The sequence below is a fragment of the Sorex fumeus genome, unplaced genomic scaffold (assembly GCF_029834395.1).
Source record: "Sorex fumeus unplaced genomic scaffold, SorFum_2.1 ptg000033l, whole genome shotgun sequence".
In the NCBI taxonomy this organism is placed as follows: Eukaryota; Metazoa; Chordata; class Mammalia; order Eulipotyphla; family Soricidae; genus Sorex; species Sorex fumeus.
Window position 1 is genome coordinate 31,499,985 of NW_026606090.1, and position 14,868 is coordinate 31,514,852.

General features: G+C 52.9%; 1 protein-coding gene across 2 annotated transcripts in view; it reads left to right on the forward strand.

Moving 5' to 3' along the window:
• The window catches only part of MLIP (muscular LMNA interacting protein), a 331,240-nt gene that overhangs the window by 222,082 nt on the left and 94,290 nt on the right, over positions 1-14,868 (forward strand). For both annotated transcript variants that reach the window (XM_056116919.1, XM_056116920.1), the window contains one exon: positions 13,908-13,952. In XM_056116919.1, coding sequence (XP_055972894.1) covers positions 13,908-13,952 — 45 coding nt within the window. The remainder of the gene's footprint in view (positions 1-13,907; positions 13,953-14,868) is intronic.

Consider the following 14,868-nt stretch of genomic DNA (forward strand, 5'->3'; position numbering starts at 1 on the left):
TATAGTCTCTGAGGATTGGCCGCTGATGGGATTACACGGCGCCAGGGGGCCAGGTGGTGGGTGTGACCCCGCCTACTGGAATTTGGAGGATCTGGGTGGAAGATGCTCGACTCCAATTCGAGTAGGCTTGGAGGTCTCGGCCCCGGAACCCGCGTGGCTTTGTCCCTCTGCCAGTACCTTCATGTGTGTGGAGAGTGGTCTCAGCATGGTGGTGGCTGGTCCTGGAGGTCTCCGGCTGCCGTAGCCCTGGTCGGGGTGGGGAGGAAAGCTCAACCCGCTCCCCTCCAAGGGACTCCGGGAAGGAACACCGAAGCGCGGGGGCAGAGACTGCACTGCTCTCGTCCGGGATCTGGATTTTATAGTCTCTGAGTCTTGGCCGCTGATGGGATTACACGGCGCCAGGGGGCCAGGTGGTGGGTGTGACCCCGCCTACTGGAATTTGGAGGATCTGGGTGGAAGATGCTCGACTCCAATTCGAGTAGGCTTGGAGGTCTCGGCCCCGGAACCCGCGTGGCTTTGTCCCTCTGCCAGTACCTTCATGTGTGTGGAGAGTGGTCTCAGCATGGTGGTGGCTGGTCCTGGAGGTCTCCGGCTGCCGTAGCCCTGGTCGGGGTGGGGAGGAAAGCTCAACCCGCTCCCCTCCAAGGGACTCCGGGAAGGAACACCGAAGCGCGGGGGCAGAGACTGCACTGCTCTCGTCCGGGATCTGGATTTTATAGTCTCTGAGGATTGGCCGCTGATGGGATTACACGGCGCCAGGGGGCCAGGTGGTGGGTGTGACCCCGCCTACTGGAATTTGGAGGATCTGGGTGGAAGATGCTCGACTCCAATTCGAGTAGGCTTGGAGGTCTCGGCCCCGGAACCCGCGTGGCTTTGTCCCTCTGCCAGTACCTTCATGTGTGTGGAGAGTGGTCTCAGCATGGTGGTGGCTGGTCCTGGAGGTCTCCGGCTGCCGTAGCCCTGGTCGGGGTGGGGAGGAAAGCTCAACCCGCTCCCCTCCAAGGGACTCCGGGAAGGAACACCGAAGCGCGGGGGCAGAGACTGCACTGCTCTCGTCCGGGATCTGGATTTTATAGTCTCTGAGGATTGGCCGCTGATGGGATTACACGGCGCCAGGGGGCCAGGTGGTGGGTGTGACCCCGCCTACTGGAATTTGGAGGATCTGGGTGGAAGATGCTCGACTCCAATTCGAGTAGGCTTGGAGGTCTCGGCCCCGGAACCCGCGTGGCTTTGTCCCTCTGCCAGTACCTTCATGTGTGTGGAGAGTGGTCTCAGCATGGTGGTGGCTGGTCCTGGAGGTCTCCGGCTGCCGTAGCCCTGGTCGGGGTGGGGAGGAAAGCTCAACCCGCTCCCCTCCAAGGGACTCCGGGAAGGAACACCGAAGCGCGGGGGCAGAGACTGCACTGCTCTCGTCCGGGATCTGGATTTTATAGTCTCTGAGGATTGGCCGCTGATGGGATTACACGGCGCCAGGGGGCCAGGTGGTGGGTGTGACCCCGCCTACTGGAATTTGGAGGATCTGGGTGGAAGATGCTCGACTCCAATTCGAGTAGGCTTGGAGGTCTCGGCCCCGGAACCCGCGTGGCTTTGTCCCTCTGCCAGTACCTTCATGTGTGTGGAGAGTGGTCTCAGCATGGTGGTGGCTGGTCCTGGAGGTCTCCGGCTGCCGTAGCCCTGGTCGGGGTGGGGAGGAAAGCTCAACCCGCTCCCCTCCAAGGGACTCCGGGAAGGAACACCGAAGCGCGGGGGCAGAGACTGCACTGCTCTCGTCCGGGATCTGGATTTTATAGTCTCTGAGGATGGGCCGCTGATGGGATTACACGGCGCCAGGGGGCCAGGTGGTGGGTGTGACCCCGCCTACTGGAATTTGGAGGATCTGGGTGGAAGATGCTCGACTCCAATTCGAGTAGGCTTGGAGGTCTCGGCCCCGGAACCCGCGTGGCTTTGTCCCTCTGCCAGTACCTTCATGTGTGTGGAGAGTGGTCTCAGCATGGTGGTGGCTGGTCCTGGAGGTCTTCGGCTGCCGTAGCCCTGGTCGGGGTGGGGAGGAAAGCTCAACCCGCTCCCCTCCAAGGGACTCCGGGAAGGAACACCGAAGCGCGGGGGCAGAGACTGCACTGCTCTCGTCCGGGATCTGGATTTTATAGTCTCTGAGGATTGGCCGCTGATGGGATTACACGGCGCCAGGGGGCCAGGTGGTGGGTGTGACCCCGCCTACTGGAATTTGGAGGATCTGGGTGGAAGATGCTCGACTCCAATTCGAGTAGGCTTGGAGGTCTCGGCCCCGGAACCCGCGTGGCTTTGTCCCTCTGCCAGTACCTTCATGTGTGTGGAGAGTGGTCTCAGCATGGTGGTGGCTGGTCCTGGAGGTCTCCGGCTGCCGTAGCCCTGGTCGGGGTGGGGAGGAAAGCTCAACCCGCTCCCCTCCAAGGGACTCCGGGAAGGAACACCGAAGCGCGGGGGCAGAGACTGCACTGCTCTCGTCCGGGATCTGGATTTTATAGTCTCTGAGGATTGGCCGCTGATGGGATTACACGGCGCCAGGGGGCCAGGTGGTGGGTGTGACCCCGCCTACTGGAATTTGGAGGATCTGGGTGGAAGATGCTCGACTCCAATTCGAGTAGGCTTGGAGGTCTCGGCCCCGGAACCCGCGTGGCTTTGTCCCTCTGCCAGTACCTTCATGTGTGTGGAGAGTGGTCTCAGCATGGTGGTGGCTGGTCCTGGAGGTCTCCGGCTGCCGTAGCCCTGGTCGGGGTGGGGAGGAAAGCTCAACCCGCTCCCCTCCAAGGGACTCCGGGAAGGAACACCGAAGCGCGGGGGCAGAGACTGCACTGCTCTCGTCCGGGATCTGGATTTTATAGTCTCTGAGGATTGGCCGCTGATGGGATTACACGGCGCCAGGGGGCCAGGTGGTGGGTGTGACCCCGCCTACTGGAATTTGGAGGATCTGGGTGGAAGATGCTCGACTCCAATTCGAGTAGGCTTGGAGGTCTCGGCCCCGGAACCCGCGTGGCTTTGTCCCTCTGCCAGTACCTTCATGTGTGTGGAGAGTGGTCTCAGCATGGTGGTGGCTGGTCCTGGAGGTCTCCGGCTGCCGTAGCCCTGGTCGGGGTGGGGAGGAAAGCTCAACCCGCTCCCCTCCAAGGGACTCCGGGAAGGAACACCGAAGCGCGGGGGCAGAGACTGCACTGCTCTCGTCCGGGATCTGGATTTTATAGTCTCTGAGTCTTGGCCGCTGATGGGATTACACGGCGCCAGGGGGCCAGGTGGTGGGTGTGACCCCGCCTACTGGAATTTGGAGGATCTGGGTGGAAGATGCTCGACTCCAATTCGAGTAGGCTTGGAGGTCTCGGCCCCGGAACCCGCGTGGCTTTGTCCCTCTGCCAGTACCTTCATGTGTGTGGAGAGTGGTCTCAGCATGGTGGTGGCTGGTCCTGGAGGTCTCCGGCTGCCGTAGCCCTGGTCGGGGTGGGGAGGAAAGCTCAACCCGCTCCCCTCCAAGGGACTCCGGGAAGGAACACCGAAGCGCGGGGGCAGAGACTGCACTGCTCTCGTCCGGGATCTGGATTTTATAGTCTCTGAGGATTGGCCGCTGATGGGATTACACGGCGCCAGGGGGCCAGGTGGTGGGTGTGACCCCGCCTACTGGAATTTGGAGGATCTGGGTGGAAGATGCTCGACTCCAATTCGAGTAGGCTTGGAGGTCTCGGCCCCGGAACCCGCGTGGCTTTGTCCCTCTGCCAGTACCTTCATGTGTGTGGAGAGTGGTCTCAGCATGGTGGTGGCTGGTCCTGGAGGTCTCCGGCTGCCGTAGCCCTGGTCGGGGTGGGGAGGAAAGCTCAACCCGCTCCCCTCCAAGGGACTCCGGGAAGGAACACCGAAGCGCGGGGGCAGAGACTGCACTGCTCTCGTCCGGGATCTGGATTTTATAGTCTCTGAGGATTGGCCGCTGATGGGATTACACGGCGCCAGGGGGCCAGGTGGTGGGTGTGACCCCGCCTACTGGAATTTGGAGGATCTGGGTGGAAGATGCTCGACTCCAATTCGAGTAGGCTTGGAGGTCTCGGCCCCGGAACCCGCGTGGCTTTGTCCCTCTGCCAGTACCTTCATGTGTGTGGAGAGTGGTCTCAGCATGGTGGTGGCTGGTCCTGGAGGTCTCCGGCTGCCGTAGCCCTGGTCGGGGTGGGGAGGAAAGCTCAACCCGCTCCCCTCCAAGGGACTCCGGGAAGGAACACCGAAGCGCGGGGGCAGAGACTGCACTGCTCTCGTCCGGGATCTGGATTTTATAGTCTCTGAGGATTGGCCGCTGATGGGATTACACGGCGCCAGGGGGCCAGGTGGTGGGTGTGACCCCGCCTACTGGAATTTGGAGGATCTGGGTGGAAGATGCTCGACTCCAATTCGAGTAGGCTTGGAGGTCTCGGCCCCGGAACCTGCGTGGCTTTGTCCCTCTGCCAGTACCTTCATGTGTGTGGAGAGTGGTCTCAGCATGGTGGTGGCTGGTCCTGGAGGTCTCCGGCTGCCGTAGCCCTGGTCGGGGTGGGGAGGAAAGCTCAACCCGCTCCCCTCCAAGGGACTCCGGGAAGGAACACCGAAGCGCGGGGGCAGAGACTGCACTGCTCTCGTCCGGGATCTGGATTTTATAGTCTCTGAGGATTGGCCGCTGATGGGATTACACGGCGCCAGGGGGCCAGGTGGTGGGTGTGACCCCGCCTACTGGAATTTGGAGGATCTGGGTGGAAGATGCTCGACTCCAATTCGAGTAGGCTTGGAGGTCTCGGCCCCGGAACCCGCGTGGCTTTGTCCCTCTGCCAGTACCTTCATGTGTGTGGAGAGTGGTCTCAGCATGGTGGTGGCTGGTCCTGGAGGTCTCCGGCTGCCGTAGCCCTGGTCGGGGTGGGGAGGAAAGCTCAACCCGCTCCCCTCCAAGGGACTCCGGGAAGGAACACCGAAGCGCGGGGGCAGAGACTGCACTGCTCTCGTCCGGGATCTGGATTTTATAGTCTCTGAGTCTTGGCCGCTGATGGGATTACACGGCGCCAGGGGGCCAGGTGGTGGGTGTGACCCCGCCTACTGGAATTTGGAGGATCTGGGTGGAAGATGCTCGACTCCAATTCGAGTAGGCTTGGAGGTCTCGGCCCCGGAACCCGCGTGGCTTTGTCCCTCTGCCAGTACCTTCATGTGTGTGGAGAGTGGTCTCAGCATGGTGGTGGCTGGTCCTGGAGGTCTCCGGCTGCCGTAGCCCTGGTCGGGGTGGGGAGGAAAGCTCAACCCGCTCCCCTCCAAGGGACTCCGGGAAGGAACACCGAAGCGCGGGGGCAGAGACTGTACTGCTCTCGTCCGGGATCTGGATTTTATAGTCTCTGAGTCTTGGCCGCTGATGGGATTACACGGCGCCAGGGGGCCAGGTGGTGGGTGTGACCCCGCCTACTGGAATTTGGAGGATCTGGGTGGAAGATGCTCGACTCCAATTCGAGTAGGCTTGGAGGTCTCGGCCCCGGAACCCGCGTGGCTTTGTCCCTCTGCCAGTACCTTCATGTGTGTGGAGAGTGGTCTCAGCATGGTGGTGGCTGGTCCTGGAGGTCTCCGGCTGCCGTAGCCCTGGTCGGGGTGGGGAGGAAAGCTCAACCCGCTCCCCTCCAAGGGACTCCGGGAAGGAACACCGAAGCGCGGGGGCAGAGACTGCACTGCTCTCGTCCGGGATCTGGATTTTATAGTCTCTGAGTCTTGGCCGCTGATGGGATTACACGGCGCCAGGGGGCCAGGTGGTGGGTGTGACCCCGCCTACTGGAATTTGGAGGATCTGGGTGGAAGATGCTCGACTCCAATTCGAGTAGGCTTGGAGGTCTCGGCCCCGGAACCCGCGTGGCTTTGTCCCTCTGCCAGTACCTTCATGTGTGTGGAGAGTGGTCTCAGCATGGTGGTGGCTGGTCCTGGAGGTCTCCGGCTGCCGTAGCCCTGGTCGGGGTGGGGAGGAAAGCTCAACCCGCTCCCCTCCAAGGGACTCCGGGAAGGAACACCGAAGCGCGGGGGCAGAGACTGCACTGCTCTCGTCCGGGATCTGGATTTTATAGTCTCTGAGTCTTGGCCGCTGATGGGATTACACGGCGCCAGGGGGCCAGGTGGTGGGTGTGACCCCGCCTACTGGAATTTGGAGGATCTGGGTGGAAGATGCTCGACTCCAATTCGAGTAGGCTTGGAGGTCTCGGCCCCGGAACCCGCGTGGCTTTGTCCCTCTGCCAGTACCTTCATGTGTGTGGAGAGTGGTCTCAGCATGGTGGTGGCTGGTCCTGGAGGTCTCCGGCTGCCGTAGCCCTGGTCGGGGTGGGGAGGAAAGCTCAACCCGCTCCCCTCCAAGGGACTCCGGGAAGGAACACCGAAGCGCGGGGGCAGAGACTGCACTGCTCTCGTCCGGGATCTGGATTTTATAGTCTCTGAGGATTGGCCGCTGATGGGATTACACGGCGCCAGGGGGCCAGGTGGTGGGTGTGACCCCGCCTACTGGAATTTGGAGGATCTGGGTGGAAGATGCTCGACTCCAATTCGAGTAGGCTTGGAGGTCTCGGCCCCGGAACCCGCGTGGCTTTGTCCCTCTGCCAGTACCTTCATGTGTGTGGAGAGTGGTCTCAGCATGGTGGTGGCTGGTCCTGGAGGTCTCCGGCTGCCGTAGCCCTGGTCGGGGTGGGGAGGAAAGCTCAACCCGCTCCCCTCCAAGGGACTCCGGGAAGGAACACCGAAGCGCGGGGGCAGAGACTGCACTGCTCTCGTCCGGGATCTGGATTTTATAGTCTCTGAGTCTTGGCCGCTGATGGGATTACACGGCGCCAGGGGGCCAGGTGGTGGGTGTGACCCCGCCTACTGGAATTTGGAGGATCTGGGTGGAAGATGCTCGACTCCAATTCGAGTAGGCTTGGAGGTCTCGGCCCCGGAACCCGCGTGGCTTTGTCCCTCTGCCAGTACCTTCATGTGTGTGGAGAGTGGTCTCAGCATGGTGGTGGCTGGTCCTGGAGGTCTCCGGCTGCCGTAGCCCTGGTCGGGGTGGGGAGGAAAGCTCAACCCGCTCCCCTCCAAGGGACTCCGGGAAGGAACACCGAAGCGCGGGGGCAGAGACTGCACTGCTCTCGTCCGGGATCTGGATTTTATAGTCTCTGAGTCTTGGCCGCTGATGGGATTACACGGCGCCAGGGGGCCAGGTGGTGGGTGTGACCCCGCCTACTGGAATTTGGAGGATCTGGGTGGAAGATGCTCGACTCCAATTCGAGTAGGCTTGGAGGTCTCGGCCCCGGAACCCGCGTGGCTTTGTCCCTCTGCCAGTACCTTCATGTGTGTGGAGAGTGGTCTCAGCATGGTGGTGGCTGGTCCTGGAGGTCTCCGGCTGCCGTAGCCCTGGTCGGGGTGGGGAGGAAAGCTCAACCCGCTCCCCTCCAAGGGACTCCGGGAAGGAACACCGAAGCGCGGGGGCAGAGACTGCACTGCTCTCGTCCGGGATCTGGATTTTATAGTCTCTGAGTCTTGGCCGCTGATGGGATTACACGGCGCCAGGGGGCCAGGTGGTGGGTGTGACCCCGCCTACTGGAATTTGGAGGATCTGGGTGGAAGATGCTCGACTCCAATTCGAGTAGGCTTGGAGGTCTCGGCCCCGGAACCCGCGTGGCTTTGTCCCTCTGCCAGTACCTTCATGTGTGTGGAGAGTGGTCTCAGCATGGTGGTGGCTGGTCCTGGAGGTCTCCGGCTGCCGTAGCCCTGGTCGGGGTGGGGAGGAAAGCTCAACCCGCTCCCCTCCAAGGGACTCCGGGAAGGAACACCGAAGCGCGGGGGCAGAGACTGCACTGCTCTCGTCCGGGATCTGGATTTTATAGTCTCTGAGGATTGGCCGCTGATGGGATTACACGGCGCCAGGGGGCCAGGTGGTGGGTGTGACCCCGCCTACTGGAATTTGGAGGATCTGGGTGGAAGATGCTCGACTCCAATTCGAGTAGGCTTGGAGGTCTCGGCCCCGGAACCCGCGTGGCTTTGTCCCTCTGCCAGTACCTTCATGTGTGTGGAGAGTGGTCTCAGCATGGTGGTGGCTGGTCCTGGAGGTCTCCGGCTGCCGTAGCCCTGGTCGGGGTGGGGAGGAAAGCTCAACCCGCTCCCCTCCAAGGGACTCCGGGAAGGAACACCGAAGCGCGGGGGCAGAGACTGCACTGCTCTCGTCCGGGATCTGGATTTTATAGTCTCTGAGTCTTGGCCGCTGATGGGATTACACGGCGCCAGGGGGCCAGGTGGTGGGTGTGACCCCGCCTACTGGAATTTGGAGGATCTGGGTGGAAGATGCTCGACTCCAATTCGAGTAGGCTTGGAGGTCTCGGCCCCGGAACCCGCGTGGCTTTGTCCCTCTGCCAGTACCTTCATGTGTGTGGAGAGTGGTCTCAGCATGGTGGTGGCTGGTCCTGGAGGTCTCCGGCTGCCGTAGCCCTGGTCGGGGTGGGGAGGAAAGCTCAACCCGCTCCCCTCCAAGGGACTCCGGGAAGGAACACCGAAGCGCGGGGGCAGAGACTGCACTGCTCTCGTCCGGGATCTGGATTTTATAGTCTCTGAGTCTTGGCCGCTGATGGGATTACACGGCGCCAGGGGGCCAGGTGGTGGGTGTGACCCCGCCTACTGGAATTTGGAGGATCTGGGTGGAAGATGCTCGACTCCAATTCGAGTAGGCTTGGAGGTCTCGGCCCCGGAACCCGCGTGGCTTTGTCCCTCTGCCAGTACCTTCATGTGTGTGGAGAGTGGTCTCAGCATGGTGGTGGCTGGTCCTGGAGGTCTCCGGCTGCCGTAGCCCTGGTCGGGGTGGGGAGGAAAGCTCAACCCGCTCCCCTCCAAGGGACTCCGGGAAGGAACACCGAAGCGCGGGGGCAGAGACTGCACTGCTCTCGTCCGGGATCTGGATTTTATAGTCTCTGAGTCTTGGCCGCTGATGGGATTACACGGCGCCAGGGGGCCAGGTGGTGGGTGTGACCCCGCCTACTGGAATTTGGAGGATCTGGGTGGAAGATGCTCGACTCCAATTCGAGTAGGCTTGGAGGTCTCGGCCCCGGAACCCGCGTGGCTTTGTCCCTCTGCCAGTACCTTCATGTGTGTGGAGAGTGGTCTCAGCATGGTGGTGGCTGGTCCTGGAGGTCTCCGGCTGCCGTAGCCCTGGTCGGGGTGGGGAGGAAAGCTCAACCCGCTCCCCTCCAAGGGACTCCGGGAAGGAACACCGAAGCGCGGGGGCAGAGACTGCACTGCTCTCGTCCGGGATCTGGATTTTATAGTCTCTGAGTCTTGGCCGCTGATGGGATTACACGGCGCCAGGGGGCCAGGTGGTGGGTGTGACCCCGCCTACTGGAATTTGGAGGATCTGGGTGGAAGATGCTCGACTCCAATTCGAGTAGGCTTGGAGGTCTCGGCCCCGGAACCCGCGTGGCTTTGTCCCTCTGCCAGTACCTTCATGTGTGTGGAGAGTGGTCTCAGCATGGTGGTGGCTGGTCCTGGAGGTCTCCGGCTGCCGTAGCCCTGGTCGGGGTGGGGAGGAAAGCTCAACCCGCTCCCCTCCAAGGGACTCCGGGAAGGAACACCGAAGCGCGGGGGCAGAGACTGCACTGCTCTCGTCCGGGATCTGGATTTTATAGTCTCTGAGGATTGGCCGCTGATGGGATTACACGGCGCCAGGGGGCCCGAGCATTGCTTGGGAGACCCTTATTCCAAACGATCTCTTTAGAGTATAGATTAGGGGGTGGCGTTTGGCATCAGAGCCATGCTATTTAGCTTGTTTGTTTTAGAATCTCCCCGGGTGGTGCTTGGGGTTAGTGTGGTGCCATGGGTTGATCTTGGGGCCTTTTCATGCCAGGCATTTGCTTAGCCCTTTCAACCATCTTCCTGGCCCAAGGCCTCCTTGTTATACTCATTTCTAATGTTGTCACTGTTAGCATTAGTATGGACAGATGAAAACTTTGGGTGTTGTTGAAATTCAGTTCCCCAATTTATTTCTTAGGTTCTCAAATTTCTGCTTATCCTAGTTCCATTGCTTGATGCGCTGGAGTTTCCTCTACTCACTGCTCTAGTCTCAACTCACAAATCTTTGCTCACTTTAGAAAAAAGTCTTCAAAATTGTTTACAAAGCTCTAACGATTGCATTTCGTAAACAGAACTTAATCTGCTCAGGGCTGCACATGAAGGTTTGTCAAAGGGTTAAATCTGATTGGTTTAGTGGGAAGAACATGGTTATTTTTATGATATTAAACATAAATCAATTTTTTTTATTCTTTGGTAAATGAAATAAGGCTTTATAAATGTCCACTTGGCCCTGTGGTTTTAATTTCATTTCATCCTTTCTCTGGGAATAGGTTCTCATGATAGGAATATGAATTCATTATAGGAGATGAAATGAAAGTGCTCCAGAAAGTCTAAAGTACTTCATTATTATTTCATGATTCATCGTGAATAAATAGAGAGTTTTATAGATAAAGAATACAAACATATTTGGGATTTTTTTCTAATTTAATCAATATATTGATGCAAGAATTATATATTTTACTCTATATTGATATTATTTAGTTTGATAGATTGATAAATATTAGAAATGTAGTTAAATTGCAAATAATTTTAAATTATGCATCTCATTTTTCTATTTATTTCTTGAGTTACAATGACTTAATATTGTAGTCATTTCAAATATAAAACAAAATGGTTCACAATTGTGAAATAAGCACCATTATAAGTCTAGCTAACATCCATCTCCATACATAGAACAAAAATATTTTCTTGGGATAACTTTAGATCTATTCTGTGATGTACTTTCAAGTATGCATTATAATATTACCAATTGTAATTGTTTATGTCTAAGAAGGTACTTTTCCTGCTTTGTTTCAGTCAAGAAACTCAGATCTAATTCAGCACATTTCAGAGAAACATTAACTTAGGGAATTCTTAGAAAATCCTCTCAATGTTGCAGTAATGAAAAATTAAAGAGAAAAGCTAAGATTTTTAAAGAACTAATTATTTTTCTTATTACATTATGGAAGTTAAAAATCATAGGTGAGCTGAAAAGCACTATGATGGACATTGGGAAAAGCAATTTTTGTCAGCATAAAATAGTCATAAACCTCAGTACACACTGACCTGTCCACAGCAATCAGAGCTGGGGACCACTTAGCCGGGGCACCCTGCTGCCACCGAGCAACCAGGAATGGCAGCACGCTGTGACAGTCCTCTTCAAGAATGCCATGAGTCAGAGGTGGAAAACAATGTCAGGTCTCGTATAAGGGCTGCAGGTGCTTCGTCATTTTATTTGGTGATTCACACCCCTACCTACATACTTAGTGGCAGCATAAAATCACTAAATTTTCCATCGCAACGATTATTTATCTCTTGCAAAGTAAATGCAGCATTGATAGAATCTACCCTAAAACATCTGCAAAGTCTAAAAACCAAGGCACATTTTAGCCCAGTGTATTTATATGTTGGTTTGTTGATCCTTTCCCGTGAAAGCAGAAGGTTGGGCTGATGTGGAAGATAAGCATCCCATTCAAACGTAGAAATCTTCAGTACAGCATAACTCTGAAAGCTACATATTTAACATGGCCTGAGAGAAAGAAAAAAAAAACTTCTGAGAGTTCAGAGTTTGAACTCTAAGTGTGGATATTACGAACTGAAGCTCTGCCGGAATAGGTCTGGCACAAACTAAGGGTCTTAGGTTTTAGCTTTATATCAAGGGTAGATCTGGAAAGACATCCCATGAGTCCATCTAGAAACTTAATACAGAGAATAGAGAAAAGACAAATACTATCTCCACTCTATGCTCTTTGGTGGTGAAAGACACACACACACACACACACACACACACACACTCACATATGCACACCCTCACAAATATGAAATATATATATTAAAAAGTATTTCCCAAATTAACCGTTCTCAATACCTACAGAAGTTATTACCATATTTAGTCTGGCTAAGTTATAGATAAAAGATTACAGATAAAAATCTCAAGATGACAGGTAAAATACTCATCAAATGAGTAGCAGACATCGTGGGGCAGAGACACGATATACAGCCAGCACATCTAATAGCAGGAGATTTAGCAATGGGGCAATCATTGAAAGATCTCAGAGAATTATAAAACATATTTTCAAATTTTGAAATAGTTAAAAGGAGTGATATATGCCATAATGAAGACTTGAAACAAAAGGAAATGGAACTTCTAGAACTTAAAAGGAAGTCTCTGGGGCTGGAACGCTAGTGTGATGCAGACTCGGCTTCGTTTCCAGGTACCGCCAGTTGGTGCTCGTAGCCCCAGTACTGACGGGCACCTCAAGCATTGCACGGAGTGGACTTGGTGTCCCCTGAACATTACTTGGAAGCACCCCCTCCCCGCAAATAATAACCCACTAAAATACAAAATCCAATAGCATGTTATATTCTAATGTGAAGTGCAGAGGTGAAGAAACATGAGTTAATTGGCAGACTATGTGTAGAAACCAGTCTATCATCTATCTATCTATCTATCTATCTATCTGTGTTTGCGTTAGGGGCCACCCCTGGGTGCTCAGGACTTACTCCTGACTCTGTGCTTAGAGATGGCTTCATGTGGGGCTTGGGGAACCATACACTCTGCTGCAAGTTAAATCTGGGTTGACCGCTGGCAAGGTCAGCATCTTCACCACTGACCCTCTGAACTATCTCTCTAGTGTCTATTATTTTCTATATCTTTTTTCTGTATTTTCATGGAAAATGGATAGAGATAGATTGTATTTAAAAGATCCTCAATACAAACGGATTAGATTTAGTGGTAAGAGGCAATATTTGGAGGGATGTTCATGGAGAATTTTACAGAATTCAAGAAATATACACCAACCCAGAGTGAAGGAATATATCAAGTTCCCAAAAAGGATACATAAAAAAGAAATTTATCTTCAGATGTATCGTATTGAATGCCATGGAGAAAACCTTAAAAACTAACCAAATGTGAAGGCAGATGACCCACCAAGTGATGACATTTATACTGTAGCAGTAATAGAAACCAGAGCTAATGTCATAGCATGTACAATTCTTTAGAGAAAACGATTGTCATCCTAAAATTTTACATACAGTTGTTGCTACCCTAAAATTTTGCGTATAGTTAAACTATCATTCAAGAATGAGAACTAAATACAAATCTTACAAGAGAATGAGATGTGAAAAAAAAAGAAAGCATTTACTATAGTCAGAAGGAAGCTAAATTATCATAAAAGAATTCAAGAATGAAGAAATAGCAGTCTTAAAATACAATAATTTTCTATATTAATTCACGAAAATATTATACAATTTTGTTTGTTTTGTTTTGGGGTCACACCCGGCAGTGCTTAGGGGCTCCTCCTGGCTCTGCACTCAAGAACTAGTCCTGGTGGTTCTCAGGGACCTTTGGGATGCCAGGGATTGAACCCAGATTGGTTGTATACAAGGCAAGCTATTGCTCCTGCCCCAAGAAAATCTTACTATATTTAAATATAAATACTCACTAAGGAAAAAATCTGTTGTTTCAACATGTGCTATATAGATATAAGCACCCAATAGCATAGTATATTGAAGTAAAAATAGAAAGTACATAGATAATAAAACATTACCTAAAAGAATTTGTGATGTATTGTGGTAGTGTTTATGTTAACATAGTAACATTAAGAACATCAGAGACGATATGCTCACTATCAGGTGAAAAAATAAAAATGCATTGGAAAAATACTTTAATGTAGTATATGAAAATCTTAAAAATGATGTTATGTATTACTTCTACTTTATTCTTTTAAAGTATTATTGCTTATATGTATTAATAAAAGAACTTTGGCATGATTTAAAATGTAGGAATGTTTATTAAATGTGACTTTTACTAAATGCAAACTATGTCTATAATTTTACAGGCGAATCTGTCCTCCCTCTCTTCCTCAGTATCTGAGAATCAGCTGGTATGTATCCTTACTCAGGCATGGACTGTACAAACATACTGATCTCACAGGAGATCTCAAGAAAGGTTTATTGAGTGAAAGTGAACAAGGCATAAATTTACTGTGTGTGGTTTCCTTTCCCTACTTCTCTAAAAACAGTTTTTGGTACTGTACTATAACTCTAGAGTGTTGTTCTGCAGTTTGAAAGCATTAAAAACAAACACTAAAGTCAGAAGCAAACAAGAAATTTAGAGAAGAGAGTATATTTTATTATGTGAAAGATCAGAAATGGATTCAAGAAGGCCACTTTTGATAACGTTCATAGTCTAGAAATGTGAAACTGGGAAAGAGAAACAGGTTACATTAATTTCAATAATGTATTTTATTTAATGAAAATAAACATCATTTTGAGATATCAGTAAAATTGGGATTTACATTAAATTAAATTTCTATGCCTGGAAAAATCTGTCGTGTATCTCAAATTTACAAAGCATCTTAATTCATACTATTTTATACTTCAGGGGTTTACTTGGTGGAGAAACTGGCTACCATATGGGAATGGGATGGCATAGATTTAGATACTAGAATCTGTTCTTTTTTTTTTTTTTGCTTTTTTGAGTCACACCTGGCGATGCACAGGGGTTACTCCTGGCTCTGCACTCAGGAATTACTCCTGGCGGTGCTCGGGGGACCATATGGGATGCTGGGAATCGAACCCGGGTCGACTGCATGCAAGGCAAATGCCCTACCTGCTGTGCTATCGCTCCAGCCCCAGAATCTGTTCTTTAGATATAAAAGTGTTATTAATTAGGTTACTTTTTAAAAATAGAGGTCCTTTAAAATGTATTTCTTAGCTTTAGCAAATTGAAATCATAAATTCACTTTGATATTGCAAGTTAAAGATTCTCTTTATACCTTATAAATGTTTTTAATTGTA